General features: G+C 48.5%; 1 protein-coding gene across 2 annotated transcripts in view; it reads right to left on the bottom strand.

Moving 5' to 3' along the window:
- The window catches only part of KIAA0556 (KIAA0556 ortholog), a 233,269-nt gene that overhangs the window by 71,509 nt on the left and 142,409 nt on the right, over positions 1-19,351 (bottom strand). For both annotated transcript variants that reach the window (XM_018040845.1, XM_018040846.1), the window contains 2 exons: positions 15,378-15,593; positions 1,250-1,387 (listed from right to left, as the gene is read on the bottom strand). In XM_018040845.1, coding sequence (XP_017896334.1) covers positions 1,250-1,387; positions 15,378-15,593 — 354 coding nt within the window. The remainder of the gene's footprint in view (positions 1-1,249; positions 1,388-15,377; positions 15,594-19,351) is intronic.

The raw sequence follows: 19,351 nt of genomic DNA, 5'->3' as shown, positions 1-19,351 counted from the left end.
AAACTGGGCCATGTGTCGGCCAGTCTGCTGCACTCCCCAACAGGCCCGTGTCTCCCTAACAAGACTGAGGCTGAGAATTGGTCCCCATTTATCATCTCGCTTGTACTATCGATTCCCTTATAGCCACTTATAAAGGAAGGTAGACTGTTCATGCCCCCCTTTCTATCAAAAGAAGGGAAACCAAGTCCTGTCCCTCCTCACTGACTGAGTTCCCTGCAGAGTCCCTGAGGTTTCTATCTGAAACCCATGGCACTCTGGGTTCAGCTTGATCAAGGTCTTCATCACACTGTCTCCTTCATCTGTCTACATCACTTGTCTGCCGGCTCTTAGACAACGGATACCCCAAGGCATAGACTGTGTCTTTATATCAGTGTCTTCAGAATCGATCGTGAAACCTGATGGTACCTAGGATGTGCTCAAGAACCAGTATTCAATGAAGGAATAAATGCAAATGAATACATGGAAAATAGCTTAGAGAAAGCAAGAATGAGGACCTGGGGGCGGGTAGTGGTGTGAGGGTAGGAAGAAGGGGAAGGGCTCTGAAATCAGAGAGGCCAAAGAGCATAGAAGTGAAGAGCCTGGCTGTTTGGAGTGGGGCGCACAGCAGGAGCGCTGGTACACCTCGGAACTGGCCGCACACACAGAATCTTGGGCCCGCCCTAGACTTGCTGGATTGTCGTTTTTCAGCCACTAAGTTGTATCCGACTCTTTGTGACCCCATGGACTATAGCACGCCAGGCCTCCCTTTCCCTCACCATCTCTCGGACTTCACACAAATTCATGTCCATTGAATCAGTGATGCCATCCAACCATCTCATTAGGACCTGTATTTAATCAAGATCCCAAGGGGGTCATGGCGGATTATGGTTTGAGAAGCGCTGGCGAAGCAAGTGGGCCTGGAGTCCAATTGTAGGGGTTCAAATTCTCACTCTGACACTCACTAGCTGTGTGACTTGGGCCACATGACATAATCTCTCCATATATCTGTTTCCTTATCTGTTAAAATGGAGCCTCAGTGCATGTTTCTCCAGTTCCCCCAGAGGCCCGACCTGCAGCAAAGGCTCTGTTCCTGGGGGGCTCTGACAGTGCGAAGTGAAAGTCCCCAGCAGGTGCTTGCTACACCCAGGAGGAAGGGCAGTGGGGCCACCCGGTCCTCATTTTGCAGCTGGGGGAATGAATCCGGTTATGGAAAACGCTATGTGCTGCCATCAGTCAAATGCTCAGGGAGGAACCGGAGCCTGTTACTTACACCATCAGCCGTCCAGTAATTCCAAACCTTGATCTTGGTTAGACCAAAGTCACGCAGCTGTCCCGTGTTGCGGATAACAAAAAAGAGCTGGAGCGGTGGGTGGAAGGGGCATATCCACAGGGAAGGGTCTTTCTTGCCCTGAAATGCCAGCAGGAGAAGGACATTGTTATGGTTAGCACATTTCTGCCTTACCCCACAGTAATCCTCCCAGTTTTGGCTCAGGCTGCAATGCAGGAGATGTGGGTTCAATCAGGAAGATCCCCTGGAGAAGGAAATGGCAACCCACTCCAGTATTCTTGCCTGGGAAATCCCCTGAATAGAGGAGCCTGGCAGGCTACAGCCCATGGGGTCGCAAAAGAGTCCGGGACACACTGAGCGACTAAACCACCACCACCACCCACAGTAAATGAGCAGTGATTATGGAAACCAGGGAAGGATAAGGGTGGGAAGCCAGCTGCCCCCGGTACATCATCCCGGGTAGCATCTTAGATCTCATCCCATCTGGATCTCTCTTGGGAGCAGGCTACTGACCCTCGACCCCGACCCCGCACAAAGCCTCCACAGGGGCCCCTCAGCCCTGCCAACCAGACTGAATTTAAATTGCAGCGGGCTTTATTTTAATCAACCTAATCGGCTTTGCGGGGAGAGAGACCCACCGAAGGGGGAAGGACGGGAAGAGAGCCACGACGTGCACTTGTTTGATTAACCTGGCAAACAGAGCCTTTGATTTTCTTTTGTAAAACCCTGTAGAATTTTAAAAATGTAAGAATAGAAAAGAAAGAACCTGGCTCAGGCGTCTGTTGGGACGGGGCCATGGCACTGAGCCTTGGGATTTATTCTGTTTCCTTCAGGGTTTCCAAGCCTCGGGACCCCCCGTGCAGTTTCCGCCTGCCGGAGAAGCTGCCGAGCCCACTCTCAAGGCCACAGAGGCAGAGGGGCAGGGCAGTCTGGCTGGCATTTTCATTCGCACCAACAAGATTTTGTATCATGAGCACTTGGGATAGAGGTGGAAAGGAGAAATGAGGGTGGGGAGGGGACTTCTCTCTGCTCCGGTTGCCTCCCCTCGTCTCTTTGGGCACCTCTTCTGCTCTCTGTCTGGACAAAACTCACAGCTGCTCCCCAGCATCTCCATGCTGGCTTGGCTTCTGTGCCTTTGCACCGGCTGGGCTTCCATGTGCAATACTCTCCTGTCCTGGGGCTTCCCTGGTGGTCCAGTGGTTGAGAATCCGCCTGCCAATGCAGGGGACACGGGTTCCCTGGTCCGGGAAGATCCCACGTGCCGCGGAGCAACTAAGCCCGTGTTCCACAACTAGAGGGTTGCATCTGCTCGTTGCAACTAGAGAAAGCCCGTGCAGAGCAACATTAAGACTCGGGGCAGCCAAAAATGAACAAATAGATAAAAAAACCAAAAACACACCACTCTTCTGTCCTCACCCTGGGAAATTCAGCTCAAGTGTACCGTCACCCTCTCGGTCACCCTTCCCCTTGACACAATCACTCCCCCATCTAGGTGCCCATAGCTCCTCAATACGCCTGCGGGTATCATTTACTCGGTGCCCCACGATTCCCTGTCTTCAAGTCTATGTCACCCCCACTCCATAACACACACACACTCAGCTTCAAAGCTCTTCTCATTCATTCCAGAACCTTTAGCATTCAGCACAGTTCCTTGGCACCTGGGAAACGACAACAAAAACCTCTGAATCGAATTTTTGGAACAACAGTCGAATAAAGAAATGACTGAATACACGAAATTCACCTGCTAATATTTGTCCTCTCACGGAAACTTTATTTTTCTTTCTTTGGCTGTGGCGCAGGGCCTGCGGGATCTTAGTTCCCCAACCAAGGATTGAACCCACGCCCCCTGCATTGGAAGCTCAGAGTCCTAACCAATGGACCACCAGGGAAGTCCCTCGCTGAAACTTTCAAGAAGAGACTAAAACGATCTGGCCGGCAGAGCTATTTTGTTTAGCTCACTAAGTGCTATTGTTGTTGCTTTCTGGAAAAGGCAACTTGTTGCCAAAATTTAAAGATGGAAAATATCTCCTGCTCCTCAGAGATAGATGCCTGGCTTGTCTATAGACTTAGAAGACGTGGCAACACGGGGTACCTGACAGCTGGAGCTGAGTACACTGCCCTGGTGGCCAGGGCCCCAGTCCCCAGCACTTACTGCTGTTCTACACTCATTTCGCCTCCCTGGTTATGCTTTTGCCCGGCCCCTTAAATGCAGGCATTCAAGTTTAGGGTCCCTGCTTAGGGGCTGACAACCACAAATCCCAATAAGCAATGTGCATCTCTGACACTGGCTGAAGTTGCCCCTTTTATCTAGAAGGAGCATCGCCCTGTATCTGAGGACATCTCCATGGGCTCCCGTCCCCAGGACCGTGCCTGCTACTTGACAGAGCAGAGAAGGGGGGACGCTGGCCGCCTCAGGGGGTCTGCTGGCCCCCAGGAGACACGAGGCGCAGTCTCCAGCTGCACGGAGGACAGAGGTGGCTTGTCCCAGGGACAATGGTGCCTTTCAGGAGGGGGGACGCTGCTGAGATGAGTTCAAGGGCTTCTGACTTATCCTGGCAAGTTTCTTGAGCTCTGCTGGAACTTCTAGTGCTCTGGGCAGCTGCAAGGGGTCAGGACAGCACATCTCCAAACCCAGCAGGGATGTCTCATCCCTGCTCTGAGCTGGAGCCTAGAATGGGTTGCTGAGGCTGCCTGACAATGGCAGAGATGGAAGGCTGACCCTTAGACGCCAGTGCGGGGACTGTAATTGATTTCCCATCACATTTCTGTCAGCGGGAGAGCTAAGCGGGAATCGTGCTGTTCAGAGTCAGAGAACGTTAATCTACAGGTAACTCTGAACCTCATTAGCCACTGGGCCTTCTAACTCTTCCTTTCCACTGACAGAATGCCTGGGAAGAAGGCTGCGGAAAGCCGCCAAAGGCTGACCCAAGGCTCACTGGGCAAACCTCCAGGTGCCAGCCCAGCAGGCAGGATGTCAGCTGCACCTGCCCATCGCAGGTGGTAATCAAGAGGGTCGAACAACAATTAGGGCACCTGGGCACTGCTGCTGTTATTCCATTGGGTTCCCTCCAAGCCCTGGGAACAGGGAGATGGATGGTGAGTCACTGAAGGAAGATCCAAGTCCATCAAAGATGTGGTTTGCACATGTGGTGGAGTGAGAATTGTTTGAAAGATAGATTTATTTGTCTGTGCTGGGTCTTAGTTGAGGCAATCAGAATCTTTAGTTACGGCATGTGGGATCTAGTTCTCTGACCAGGGATCGAACCTGGGCCCCTGCACTGAGAGTGTGGAGTCTTACCCAGTGGACCACAGGGAAGTCCTTGGAGTGAGGATTCAAACTCAGGCTTTTCATTCACTCATTCAATCACTCTGTCTTGGTCTGGGTTCCCCCAGGAGCAGACCCTGAGGCAAGGATTCCAGTATAAGGAGTTGATTTAGACAGGGAAGGACAAAGGAGCTGGTGTGTATCCATACTCCAGTTCCCATCATTGTGCCCATACTCCAACTCCCATCTGCAAAGCTTCAGAGCTGCTCCCGGGGGCTCCACTCCCCGCCAGTTTGGACCTGCTGCAGCGGAAGCAAAGAGGGTCCTGGAGGCCAGAAAACAAACCTTCCATAGGAGAGAGGTGTTTGCTGGCAGGCGGAAGAGCAGCCAGCAGGGACCACAGTGGGAGGGGTGAAGGACCAGGGCAGGCACCAGCGGTATCTGCTACCCACTTGCTCAACAAATCCTGAGTGCGGGGGATCCCGGCCCAGACAGTCCCGGCTCTGGGTGAGCAGAGGAGGCAAACAAGTCACATTGCCAAGGGATAAAAAAAAAAAAAACAAGCAGGGGGAAACATCTGATGAAGCAAACATAGGAGAATTATTAACAGCCACCAGAATGGCAATTTTAAAATCGACGGTCAGAGAAGGCCTCTCTCAGGAGGTCTCTTTCTAACTCCTAAGGAAGGTGCTGCTGTCTCCAAGATTAACCCGACACAGAGCCACACACACTCAGAGTGATGCTGGACAGCCCTCAGAAGTAGCCTCGCTTTAATAAGTTAGCATCTTAAAAGGAAACAAACTGGACTTCCCTGGTGGGGAACCTAGAGCCTATTATGCAGAGTGAAGTAAGTCAGAAAGAGAAGGAGAAATACTGTATACTAAGGCACACAAACGGAATCTAAAAAGATGGTACTGAAGAATTTATTTCCAGGGCAGCAATGGAAAAACAGACACAGAGAACAGACTTACGGACACGGGGAGAGGGGAGGCGAGGGTAAGATGTATGGAGAGAATAACATGGAAACTTACACTACCATATGTAAAATAGATAGCCAACGGGAATTTGCTGTATGTCTCAGGAAACTCAAACACGGGCTCTGTATCAACCTAGAGGGGTGGGAAGGAGGATGCGGGGGACATCCAAGAGGGAGGGGATATGTGTATACCTATGTCCCATCACTTCATGGGAAATAGATGGGGAAACAGTGGAAATAGTGTCAGACTTTATTTTTGAGGGCTCCAAAATCACTGCAGATGGTGACTGCAGCCATGAAATTAAAAGACGCTTACTCCTTGGAAGGAAAGTTATGAGCAACCTAGATAGCATATTGAAAAGCAAAGACATTACTTTGCCAACAAAGGTCTGTCTAGTCAAGGCTACGGTTTTTCCAGTGGTCATGTATGGATGTGAGAGTTGGACTGTGAAGAAAGCTGAGCACCAAAGAATTAATGCTTTTGAACTGTGGTGTTGGAGAAGACTCTTGAGAGTCCCTTGGACTGCAAGGAGATCCAACCAGTCCATTCTAAAGAAGATCAGCCCTGGGATTTCTTTGGAAGGAATGATGCTAAAGCTGAAACTCCAGTACTTTGGCCACCTCATGCGAAGAGTTGACTCATTGGAAAAGACTCTGATGCTGGGAGGGATTGGGGGCAGGAGGAGAAGGGGATGACAGAGGATGAGATGGCTGGATGGCATCAACGACTCGATGGACGTGAGTTTGAGTGAACTCCGGGAGTTGGTGATGGACAGGGAGCCCTGGCGTGCTGCGATTCATGGGGTTGCAAGGAGTCGGACACGACTGAGCGACTGAACTGAACTGAACTGATGGCTGATTCGGAGAAGGAAACAGCAACCCATTCCAGTATTCTTGCCTAGACAATCCCGTGGACTGAGGAGCCTGGTGGGCTGCCATCTATGAGGTCGCACAGGGTCGGACATGACTGAAGCAACTTAGCATGGCTGATTCATGTTGAGGTTTGACAGAAAACAACAAAATTCTGTAAAGCAATTATCCTTCAATGAAAAAATAAAGAAAATTTAAAAATACTACCCAGAAGACTCCAAATAAAATAAACAGGTTATTTGAAGAAAAGAAAGAATTCGTCTGCCAATGCAGGGGACACAGGTTCGATCCCTGGTCTGGGAAGAGCCCCCGTGTGCGGGTCAACTAAGCCCACGTGTCCGAGAGCCCATGGTCTGCCCCAAGAGACGCCACCGCAATGAGGAGCCTGAGCTCCATAATTCGCGAGTAACCCCGCCTGCCACAACTAGAGCAAGCCTGTGCAGCAGCAAAGACCCAGCACAGCCAAAAATAAATACATTTTTTAAAGAAGGGAACAAACTATTGATGCAACAATTTGGATGGGTGTCAATGGCATTATGTTGTTGCTGTTGTTAGTTGCTCAGTCACATCCAACTCTTTGCGACCCCATGGACTGCAGCCCGCCAGGCTCCTCTGTCCACAGGATTCTCCAGGCAAGAATACTGGAGTGGGCAGCCACTCCCTTCTCCAGGGGATCTTCCCGACCCAGGGATCAAACCTGGGTCTCCTGAATTGCAGGCAGATTCTTTACTGTCTGAGCCACCAGGGAAGCCTCAAGGGCATTACCCTGAGTGGGAAAAAGTCAATCTCAGAAAGGGTACATACAGTATGATCCCATGCATATGGCATTTGGGGTGGGGGGGGTTTGCTGTGCAGCATGGCATGTGGGATCTTAGTTCCCCAACCAGGGATTGAACCCATATCCCCTGTGCTGGAAGCATGGAATCTTAACCATGGACTGCCAGGGAGGTCCCTATGACATTCTTGAAATGACAAAAATTATAGAGAACAGATTGATGGCCGCCCATGTTAGGGACAGGCAGGGGTGGGATGGTTAGAAAGGGTCCCATGAGGGAATTCCTTTGAGGTGATAGAACTCTTCTGTATGTTGCTGTGGTGTGGTTACACGAATCTACACGTGACAAAATTGAAAAGAACGTATACACACACACACACAAACAAGTGTATGAGGGTCTGCTCGTTATACTAATGTCAGTGTCCTAGTTTTGATGATGTACTGTGGTCACATAGGATGTTACCACTGGGGAAGCAAGACAAAGGCACATGGACCTCTCTCTACCTTATTAAAAATTGAGGGATCGCTCTGGCGGCCCAGTGGCTAAGGCTCCACGCTTCCACTGCAGGGGGCGCATGCCCACAGAGCGTGGCCAAAAGAAAGGGAGATAAAATTCACTTATATAAAACCACCACTTTAAAGTGGACGAGTCAGTGGCTTTTTAGTGTATTCATGAGGTTGTCCAACCATCACCATTATCTGTTTCCAGCATACTTTTATTGCCCCTCAAAGAAACCCTGTACCCTTTAGCAGTCACTCCCCATTCCTACATTTCCCCTGTCCTTGGTACCCACTAGACTACCTTTTGTCTCTACGGACTTGCCTATTCTGGACATTTCATATAAATGCTGTCATACAACATATATGGTCTTTTATGTCCGACTTTTGTCTTTCAGCATGGTGCTGTCTAGTTATCCAAGTTTATTCAGGACTTTCCTCCTGTTTACGACCAAATAATACCCCATTGTATGGACAGACCACAGGTGTTTATCCGTGCATCATTTGATGGCCATCTGGGTTATTTCCACCTTTTGGTCATTATGAATAACACTGCTATGAACATTTGTGTACAAGTTTTTGTGTGAATATTTTTTTATTTTCTTGGATATATACCTAGAAGTGGAAATGCTTGGTCGCATGGTAACTGTACATTTAATTTTAAAAAATCATTTATTTATTTGGCTGTGCTGGATCTTAGTTACAGCATGGGGGAATCTAGTTCTCCTCACCAGGGATGGAACCCTAGCCTGCACTGGGAATGCAGAGTCTCAGCCACTGGACCACCAGGCAAGTCCCTACATTTAATGTTTTGAGGAACTGCCAAACTATTTTGCACAATGGCTATGCCATTTTCCTTTTACATTCCCAACAGCAAGGTATGATGATTCCAATTTTTCCATATGTTTACAACACTTGTTATTTTTGTTTTCTTTTTTTTTTTTAAGTATAGCAAACTAATGGGTATGAAGTATATCTTTGTGGTTTTGCTTTGCATTTCCCTAATAACTAATGAGGGAAAGATTGAAGGCAGGAGGACAAGGGGACGGCAGAGGATGAAATGGTTGGATGGCATCACTGACTGGATGGACATGAGTTTGAACAAGCTCCAGGAGTTGGTGATGGACAGGAAAGCCTGGCATGCTGCAGTCCATGGGGTCGCGAAGAGTTGGACACGACTGAGTGACTGAACTGAACTGAACTGAATGACTAATGATGTTGAGCATCTTTTCATGCGCTTGTTGGCCATTTGTAAATCTTTTGAGAAATATCTATTCAGAGTACTTTGGCCTTTTTTCACTAGGCTGTTTGTCTTTTTGCTGTCGCATCTGAGTTCTTCATATATTCTGGATACAAGGCTCTTCTCAGATATATGATCTGCAAACAGTTTCGCCCTTTTCTGTAGGTTGCCTTTCACTTTCTTGATAATGTTCCTCAAAGCAAAAATGGTTTAAAATTTTGATGAGGTCTTATCTATTTTTTTCTTTTGTTGTTTATGCTTTGGGTGTCGTACCTAAAACTCCATTGAAAAATTCCAAGCTACGAAGATTTGTACCTATGTTTTCATCAAAGAGTTTTATGCCCTTAAAACTATAAAAGTTTCAAGGTCTTTGATCCATTGAGTTAGCTTTTGTAGATGGTGTGAGAGAAGAGTCCAACTTAATTGTTTTGCATGTGGAAATCCAGCTGTCCTGATGCCATTTGTTGAAACAAAATTATTCTTTCCTCATCGAATGGGATTGGCATCCTTGTTAAAGAACAATTGACAATAGATGCATGCATCTATTTCTGCAGTCTCAGTTGCACTCCATTGATCTATATGTCTATACTTAAGCCAGAACCACAAAGTCTTAATTACTGTGACTTGGCAGTAAGTTTAGAAATTGGGAAGTGTGAGTCTTCCAACTTTATTTTTTCCCAACACTTTTGAGGGCTATTCTATATTCTTTGAACTTCCATAAACATTTTATGAGCTCGTCAATTTCCACCAAAAAAAAAAAAAGGCAGTTGGAATTTTGATAGGATTACATTGAATCTATAGATTATTTGGGAGCATTGCCATATCAACAGTATTAAGTCTTCCAATCTGTGAACACAGATATATTTTCATCTTTCATTATTTGGGTCATCTTTAAATTCTGTCAACAATATTTGATACTTTTCAATGTACAAGTCTTTCACTTCTTAGATGAAGTTTATCCTTAAGTATTTTATTCTTTTTGATGCTATTATACATAGAATTTTCTTAACTCCCTTTTTGGATAGTTCATCACTAGTGTATAGAAATACAATTGATTTTCGTATATTGACCTTTTATCCTTTAAACTTGCTGAACTTGATTTTAGCTTTATCAGTAATTTTTGCAGATTCTTTAAGATTTTCTTGATCCTTTACAATTTTTAATAAGATCATATCACCTGCAAATATGGTTTATTTCTTTGTTTCCAACCTTTCCTAGCTTAACTTTCTTGAGTAGAATCTCCAGAACAGAGTTGAATAGAAGTGGTGAAAGTAGGCATCCTTGACCCATTTCTGATCTTAGGGGTAAACTTTTAGTCTTTCCCCATTCAGTATGATGTTAGCCATGGATTTTCACAGACAACCTTTTATCAGATTAAGGATCCTTCCTTCTGTTCTTGGTTTGTTGACGTTTTTATCATTAAAGAATGTTGAATTTTATCAAATGCCTCTTCTGTGTCTATTAAGACGCCACGTGATTATTTCCCCCTTTATTGTATTAATATGTCACATTCAACCGACTGATTTTCATTTGTTGAAAGCTTTGCATTCTTGGAATAAATTCCACTAGGTCTTGATACATAAATCTTTTTATACACTACTAGATTTGATTTGCTAATGTTTTATTGAGGATTTTTACATCTATATTCATAAGGGCTAAGACGGGTCTGTAGTTTTCTTCTGATGGGTTTGTCTGGTTCTGGTTTCAGGGTAATAGTGGCCTTGGAAAATGAGTTGGGAAGTGGGCCCTCCTCGTTCATAGTTTAGGACAGCGTGTGAAGGACTGGTATTGATTCTTTAAATATTTGCTAAGATTCACCCGTGAAGCCACCTGGTCCTGGGCTCTTCTTCTTTTTTTATTGATTACTACTTCAGTCTCTTTTCTTGCTATAGGTCTAATCAGATTTTTTCTTCCTTCTTGAGTCAGTTTTGGTAATTCATGTCTTTCTAGGAATCTGTCCATTTCATCTGGGATATCTAACTTGGCATAAAATTGTTCATAATATTCCCACAATAAAAGGGAATTAAGAATTCCCTTAAGTTTGGTAGTAATGGCCCCCTTTTGATTTCTGATTTTAGTAGTTCGAATATTTCCCCCCTTTCTTTGCTCAATCGAGGTTTATTCATTTTATTAACTCTTTCAAAAACAACAACTTTTGGCATTGTCATTCTCTTTTCTGCACTTTTTTTTTTTTTTACAATTTTCTGTGAGACTATAATTATTTTTTTACAAAAAACTTCAAAAATGTATTGCTTTCTGTGCTGGGAATATAGTGTGAGTAGGACAGACAAGAACTTACAGGTTGATGGGAGGAGTCAGATCAGAAACAAGCGAACAGGATCATTTTTTAGAGCTAGAAGTGCTCTGAAGAAAATGAGAAAGGCTGATGTGATAGAAACTGTGGTGGAGAGGGAACAGAACTCCTCCAGTTTGTAGAGTCAGGGAAGGTCTTACTGAGAAAGTGATAGCTGGGCTGAAATCTGAGTGTGAGAAAGGCAGGAGCCACGTGAACATCTGAAGGAGGCATGCTCCGGGCAGAGGAGGCAGCAAGGGCTGAACCCAGAGGTGAGAACGAGCTTGGCAGATCAGAGGAGCAGAAGGGAGCCTTGTGGCTTCTGGAGCCTGGTGAGTGCAGCAGGCAGAGAGGAGCTGGAAGTGTGTTTACAGACAGCCTCCCGGATCACAGGGAGGCATCCCATTTCTCCCAGAAAGTCATGGCAGAGGTTTTAATCAGGGGAGGTAACATTTGTAAAAGCTCCCTTTGGGTACAGGGTGGAAAATGGAGTGGATGGAGCAAGAATGGAAGAGAGGAATGAAGGGCGGCTGTTTAATGTTCCAATGAGAGGGGCTTGGAGGAATCAGTGGAAATGGAGAGAAGGGGACAAGCCCAGGCTCCGTGTTGGAGGCAGAATCAACAGGACGGGTTGATGTGCTTGAAGGAGAGGGGGGAGTGGGGCCATCAAGGAAGTGGTGAGCTTAGCAGCTGAGCAGATGAGAATGCCATTTTCTGAGCAAAAGGCTGCTGGAGGAGGAAGAGATGTGGCCCTGGGCAGGGGAATTGAAACTTAGGTTATAGATCTCTGAGGTTGAGACATGGAGGAGAAACTGACATTCGAGTCAGGAACTCAGAGAAGCAGACAGGGCTGGGTGTATAAATTTTGAGTCATCTTGAAGCCATGAGCCTGGGGGGAGGCCAGTGAGAGAGATGGGGCAGGCAGGGCAGGGAGGAGGGTTTGCACCAAACACGGGGCACTCACAGCCCCCACGTGTCCCTCAATCACATCCACTGAAGTAACTTCTCTTTCAAACCCAGACTCTGCTTTTAGGTACCATCTGTTCAGCTTCCAGCGGAGCCCAGCCACTCCACAGCAGTGCGGCCTGGGGGAGTCACTCGTCTTCCTGGAGGCTTAGTTTTCCCGTTTACCAAATGGGGAGAGCCATCCCAAAGTTCACGTGAAATTCAGCAAGGGATATCCGAGGCCCAGTGAAACATGATGGTTCTGAGAGGTGGTGTGCTCTGGTGGCCCCGGACCTGGCCCACACGATGACTATCAGAGAGACCTCAGACCGGAATGGCAGGAGGAATCCAGCCCACCCACAGCTGGGCCCAGAGAGCCAGCAGCTTAGGGTGAGATAGCTGTCTCATGTCCCAGCCTCAAGGCCCAAAATTAAACAAAACAAAAAAACAAAAAACCCCACCAAAATCCTGGGCTAAAGTCCTTACTGCTATGACAAGGCAAAGCTCGTCAGCCTCTGCTAAGCAGAGGAAAGGGGAGAGTAATCATCAGAATTGGTCCCCATCAAATCCAATGATGCTTTTTATCGCCCCTGGTGTGCTCTGTTCTGTACAGCAGACTTCCAAAATGCCACTCGCTGCCTTATACACAAGGGGGACCGGAGAGGTTTGGCGAGGGCTGGTCCAAGCCCCAGAGGCACATGCGGGAGTCCACAGACTTGAAGCAGGAAGAGTGGGGAATGCAAGGCCAGGGCATCCAAGCGGCCGTGGCCCACGGGGGGGACCTGTTTCCTTCATGGTCATATAGGTGATCTTTAGGAGGGCTCAGACACCACTCTGTCCAGCCCTGTGGACAGGCGGTGTTTCTTGGCTATCTCACATCTACAGTGCCTTTCTTTCAGTAACAGCCATGAATTTCTTCAGGGAGGATTCCCTCCTTGCCCCACTGGGGCATCTTAGTGGGACTGGCACCAAGGTGCCTGGGCCTCCTAGTCAGGTTGGTCCATCAGCCTTCCTCTCCTGGGACTGGATATCCCCAGCAGAAAGACAAAATGACAAGTCATTCAAGCAACCAATCAACCGACAAAGAGGGCAGCCTCCCACCAAAAAAAATGACCAAACTTCCGGTGTTCAGGCATCCCTGGATGTTACCAAGAATCCCCAAGTTTCCCACAGGGCCTGTCCGATTCTGGCCTGAGTCTCAGTGAATATGCCAGCTACGCAAGAGGCTTGCAACACATTTTCTTTCCAAAAATTTGCTATAGTGAGCCAGACTCAGGGCCTCTTGCTGGCAAAATAAGAATCACATGGATTATCCAGGCCTCCCACTCCCATTCTACAGGAGGAGGGAAAAAGCTGACTCTCAGAGAAGGCAGGTAAGATGCCCAAGGTCACAGAGTCAAGACCAGAACCTGAATATCTAGAACCGGGGATTTCAAAGCCCTCCTTTCTGACTTCTTTTTCTTTAAACGGGAATAATATTTGCTTCACAGAGGTGGCATTAGTGGTAAAGAACTCGCCTGCCAATGCAGGAGACGAAAGAGACATGGGTTTGATCCCTGGGTTGGGAAGATCCCCTGGAGGAGGGCATGGCAACCCACTCCAGTATTCTCGCCTGGAGAATCCCATGGACAGAGGAGCCTGGCAGGTTACAGTCCACGGCATTGCAAAGAGTCAGACACAACTGCAGCTACTTAGCACTCACTGTTCTACTACTACGACTGGTGACAATGAAAACAGCAACAGCTGGTGTTTCAGAGCTCTTTCGGAGGCGTGGTGCCAAGTTCTTTATATTTACATTGATCCTTACTATTGTATCAAGGTAAGTGCCACTATGATCCCTGTTTCACGGATGAGAAAACCAAGTAGATGTCAGGTAAGTTACTGGTGGTCATGAAGCGGTATGTGATTAAGCTTGGAGCCAGGCCTTTCTGCTTCTTGGGTCTGCGCACTGTTATGTTTAAATAAGATTATACATACGACATACTTAGCACTGTGCCTGGCACAAGGCAAGAACTACAACTGTGGCAACCGTTTTCATTTTCAATTCTTTTTTAAAAATTAATAACTTGGACTTCCCTGGTGGTGCAGTGGATAAGAATGTGCCTGCTCACGCAGTGGACACGGGTTTGATTCCCAGTCTGGGCAGATCCCACATCCCACGGGGCTAAGTAACCCCACGCACCACAACTACTGAGCCCACGCTCTGGAGCCCGGGCGCCGCAACTACGGAAGCCCAAGTGCCTAGAGCTTGCCCTCTGCAACAAGGGAAGCCACCGCAGTGAGAAGTCCGTGCCCCGCAACAAAGAGAAGCCTTGCTGGCCACAGCTAGAGAAAGCCTGAGTGCAGCAACGAAGACTCGGCACAGCCAAAAATAAATAAATACATAAAGTTTTTGAAAAAAATCTAATAACTTGTTCTTTGGAATAGAAAAATATGTGTACAGGGTGGGAAATTTAAAAGGTACAAAAAAGCATCCCAGAGAAAGCCTTCCTATCGCCCCTGTCCCTTGTTTGGCACGTTCTGTGACCCAGAGGCAACCTCTGGTCCCATGTTCCGGGCCCCTCCCAGAGGTCAAGGTGATGGACGCTAAAGAACACAGCACAGTACGGACGTCGGTGCCGGGCAGTCTGTCTCAGCTTAGCTTCGTCTCCTGTGTCCAGCTTGCAAGTGGCAGGAAGAGAAAATGCCGGAGCTTTTCTTTCTTTTAGATATTTGAAAGAAAGCAACGTTCTGTGTTTTCTAAGTGTATTCTCTGTGTCCCAGGGAAGCAGGGCCTGGAGCGGGTACATGGGCCCTGGGCCAGGCTGCAGGGTGTGCCCTTCCCGCACCTTCCAGCTCTGTGACCTTGACCAAGTCAATGCCCTTGTCCAAGTCTCAGTTTTTCGTCTACAAAACAAGGGTCTCAATGACGCTCCCCCTCCCCAGGTCCTGTGTCTGGTGGTGATGACTGGGTAAACCACAATGGTAGAGAAAGCGGGTGAATTGGCTCCTCTTTGTCCCCCAAACCCCAAAGAAAGCCCCATTGAGCGGGGATCTGGAAGAGTGCTCAGGGAGCGGGGGGTACCCTTTGGAGGCTCTGCCTGTACCTTGTTCCCAGGCTCCTCCCCACTCTGCCCAAATGAATGGCTGAGACAATCACAACATCCTTCCCCTCCCCGCACCCACACCCTCACTATGGACTTATCCTGGACAGAAAAAAATGCATTAAAGCACGAGGTCAAGGCTCACTCAGGACCACCTCCACTTACAGCTAAGTTCCTGTTGACCAAGTGGCCCAGGTCCCCCGGCATGTCTGCGTTCCGGATATCCACGTCATGGGGCGACACGTAGAGCTTTGTGTTGTTCAGGTCGAAGAACTCAACTTCCGTGAGGCCCACCCACGACGTGTTGCCCCAGTTGGACAGGATTTCCATGGTCACGTAGATGGCATCTTTGATCTCTTCTGCTTTTGGTCCCGATTTATCCTTAACAAGAAGAAAGGTAATGCCACTGGATGAAAACAGGACAGGTGGAATCCAGCTCGACCGTAAATTGACAAGGTATTTGGGCTCTCAGTGCCTCAGTCTCCCCATCTGTACAATGAGGATAAGAGAAGCACCCATTACAGACGGTTACCATGGAGATTTAATGAGCTCATATTTGTAAGGCATTTAAAACATAGTTACTGTGGGGATTCCCTGGCGGTCCAGTGGTTAGGACTCTCTTCTTTCCCTGCTGGGGCCCAGGTTCCATCCCTGGTCAAGGAACTAAGATCCTGCAAGCCACTCAGTGTGGCCAAAAAAGAAAAAGTTATCAGTGAACCCTGACACTTAGTATTTTCTGTAAGAGTCCACAAATAACAAAAAACATTTAAAGGGATGTCCCTCGTGGTCCAGCGGTTAAGAATCCGCCTGCCAATGCAGGGGACACGGGTTTGATCACTGGTCTAGGAGGATCCCACATATGGAGCAACTAAACCTGTGCGCCCTGACTACTGAGCCGGCGCTCTGCAACAAGAGAAATCAGCACACACCACAACTGGAGAGTAGCCCCCACTCACCGCAATTAGGGAAAGCCCAGGCGCAGCCAGGAAGACCCAGTGCAGCCAAAAATAAATAAAATAAGTAATAATAAAATAAAACTTAAAAAATGTTTAAAGGCAGATTCTTCCTGAGTATGCACTTTTCTCACCCACGACCAAGGGTTTGGGTCCTGTAGGCACGTCACAACTTCCGCTGAATTGGGCAGATATCTGGCCTGGAGAATTTCATGGACTGCATAGTCCATGGGGTTGAAAAGAGTTGGACACCACTGAGTGACTTTCACTTCGCTAGGGACTAAATTGTGTCACCTCCACCCCCCCAACGCGAATTCAGATACTGAAGCCCAAACCCTAATTGCTCAGAAGGGGATAGGGCCTAGAAAGAGGTAATTAAGACACAATGAGGCTGTTAGGGTGGGCCTAACCCATTCTGACTGACGTCCTTCCAAGAAAGGACATTCGGACACCAAGAGAGACACCAGGGATGGGCAGGCACAGAGAAAAAGCCATGTGGGGACACAGTGAGAAGGTGGCCATGTGTGAGCCGAGGATGGGCCTCAGAAGAAAGCCCGCCTGCCAACACCTTGCTCTTGGATTGGTGAGAAAAGAAGTCTCCGTTGTTTAAGCCCCCAGACTGGCACGTGGTTGTGCCAGCCTAGCAGACAGCCTACGTAATACGGTAGATCAGGGGTCCCCAACTTCTGGGCCAAGGACCGGTACTACCCGTCAGATCAGCAGCAGCATTATAGATTAGGGGAAAAAAAGCACACAATAAATGTAATATGCTTGAATCATCCCGAAACCATCCCCTCACCCCCAGTCTGTGGAAAAACTGTCTTTCATGAAATCGATCCCAGGTGCCAAGAAGGCTGGGGAACACTGCAGCAGATAACACAGGACGCTGGACAGGTCAGTTGACATCCCTCTGCCTGGATGGGGACCAGGAGATGACACCATCAATCTGACAATCCTATCCTGGAGATTAAGCAGGATACATGCGTGGCTCAGTGGGTAAAGAATCACCCTGCAACACAGGAGACCCAGGAGATCCGGGTTCAGTCCCTGGATTGGGAAGATCCCCTGCAGGAGGGCATGGCAACCCACTTCAGTATTCTTGCCTGAAAAATCCCATGAACGGAGGAGCCTGGCGGGCTACAGTCCAAAGAGTCGCAAAGAATCAGACACGACTGAGTGACTAAGCACGTGTGAACGCTCCAAGAAGGCCTGGTCAGCAGTCCCGGCCTGTGTGCCCTCTGTAAGTGGCCATTTCCGCCCATGTCTCTCCTCCACTGATTTTAATGCCCACCTCCTTCTCGGGCAGGCTGTCTGGTCTGGGAGGGCGTGAACACCATCAATCAATGGCCATGCCATGGAACGGCTTCCTGAGGCCCCTTGTCACCCCGACCGCAGGGCTGGTCGCCATGGATCAGCCACTCAGAAAATGGTACCTTCCCCACATACACATGCCCTCTCTTAATTAGCACTGTAATCTGCGACGGTCCTGTGAGCAGGAAGCTGAGCAAATGAACAGCAACTGTTCCCTACTTATTTTTTTTAATTAATAGCCAGCGAGACGTGCTAGCGCTCTCAGCGTGCGTTTGGATGAGCCTTGATTGCCAGGCGATGGGCGGGGGATGCGGAGGGAGGGAGGTCAGCTCCCTGCTCCCAGAGGGAACATAGGGCCTGTTTTTATTAGCAGACCCCACGGCTTCCTCCTTCTCTCCCACGGGCCCATGTGGAGCCAGGGCCAAACCCTCTGTTGCCTTGGGCCTGAGTCCCAGGCTGGCAGGAAGGTGATAAAACTCTACCAGCCCGACTCAAGGCGTGAGGATCGGGAGGTTAATGAACTCGTGCTTGGGAGGCGCATCCGCTGCCGGTTGAGCCGCGTGGGAGGCGTGAAGAAGTGGCGCTGGTCACTGCGGCTGTGGGCCGTCGGAGGGAGGCCAGATGGGAGGCGAGCTGCCCCCCGGGAGGGGCTGCTGGATCTCACGCCCGGTGCAATCTTAAGTGTGTGAATGCCCTCAGCAGCGTTTCTAAATGAAGAAGCTGAAGGGTCTGTTAACTAAGGAAGTGTCACAAGTTGTCGGTGCTGCAACCTGATGTCGAGTCCTGCTCAATCTAGGAGGGAGGGCTGTGAGGCGAACACTGGCTGGGAAGCTTCTGGACCCTGGTATCACTGCCCCCCTTTCACCAAGACCACCTGCTTTTCTTTTGTCAAAGTTGCCCCTTCTCTTTTCTGAGCCGTGAGATAACAAGGAGATGGATGCTTTCCTACCCTGAGGAGGAGCTGAACTGGTCCAGTCGATTAGTGTGTCCTGATGCCTGGGCCACCTGGAGGGAGTGGGTCAGTGATGGGCATGTGACCTAGTCTCAGATCTGTGTGTGGAGAAGCTGCTCAGTTCTCCTGACTGTGGGGTATCAGGGTATAACAGAGAGAAGTGGGGATCACTGGCCTTTGAGAGATCATAGGGAGGGAGCAGAGCTGGGACTGGGCACTGAGGTGGGGATGGGGCTCAGAGATTCAGCTGACAGGGTACAGACACAGTGTAAGCTCCTGGATCAAGCCCTACCTGAGCCTGACTATGACACTCACTACAAAGAAATCTCTCATTTTTCTTCTCTTTTTTGTGTAAGTCAGTTTGCCCTGGGTTTCTTGTTTCCTATAATATAAGGAGACTTGATCCATCCAGGTTCTTTTTTTCTTAATTAATTAATTTTTGGTGGTCCTAGGTCTTCGTTGCTGTGTGCAGGCTTTCTCCAGTTGCAATGAGCAGGAACTACTCTCTATTGCATTGCACGGGCTTCTCACTGAGGTGGCTTCTCTTTATTTGGGAGCGCAGGCTTTGGGCACGAGGCCTTCAGTAGTTGCAGCTCTCGGATTCAGGAGCTGTGGCTCTCAGGCTCCAGACCACTGGCTCGGTATTTTCAGCACTTGGGCTTTGTTGCTCCCCAGCATGCAGAATCTTCCCTGACTGAGGATCGAACCCATGTCCCCTGCATTGGCAGGTGGATTCTCCAATGTATCACCAGGGAAGTCCCATCTAGGTTCTTTTTAATATGACTGAGGTTTCACCACACTTAGGATCTTTATAGCTAAGAAAGCAACTATACCATACAGGGAGAATGCTGCTGCTGCTGCTGCTAAGTCGCTTCCGACTCTGTGCGACCCCATAGACGGCAGCCCACCAGGCTCCCCAGTCC

The sequence above is a fragment of the Capra hircus genome, chromosome 25 (genome assembly GCF_001704415.2).
Source record: "Capra hircus breed San Clemente chromosome 25, ASM170441v1, whole genome shotgun sequence".
NCBI classification, from domain to species: Eukaryota; Metazoa; Chordata; class Mammalia; order Artiodactyla; family Bovidae; genus Capra; species Capra hircus.
Note: the sequence above shows the minus strand (reverse complement) of the source record. Positions and strands in the feature narration are given on the sequence as shown.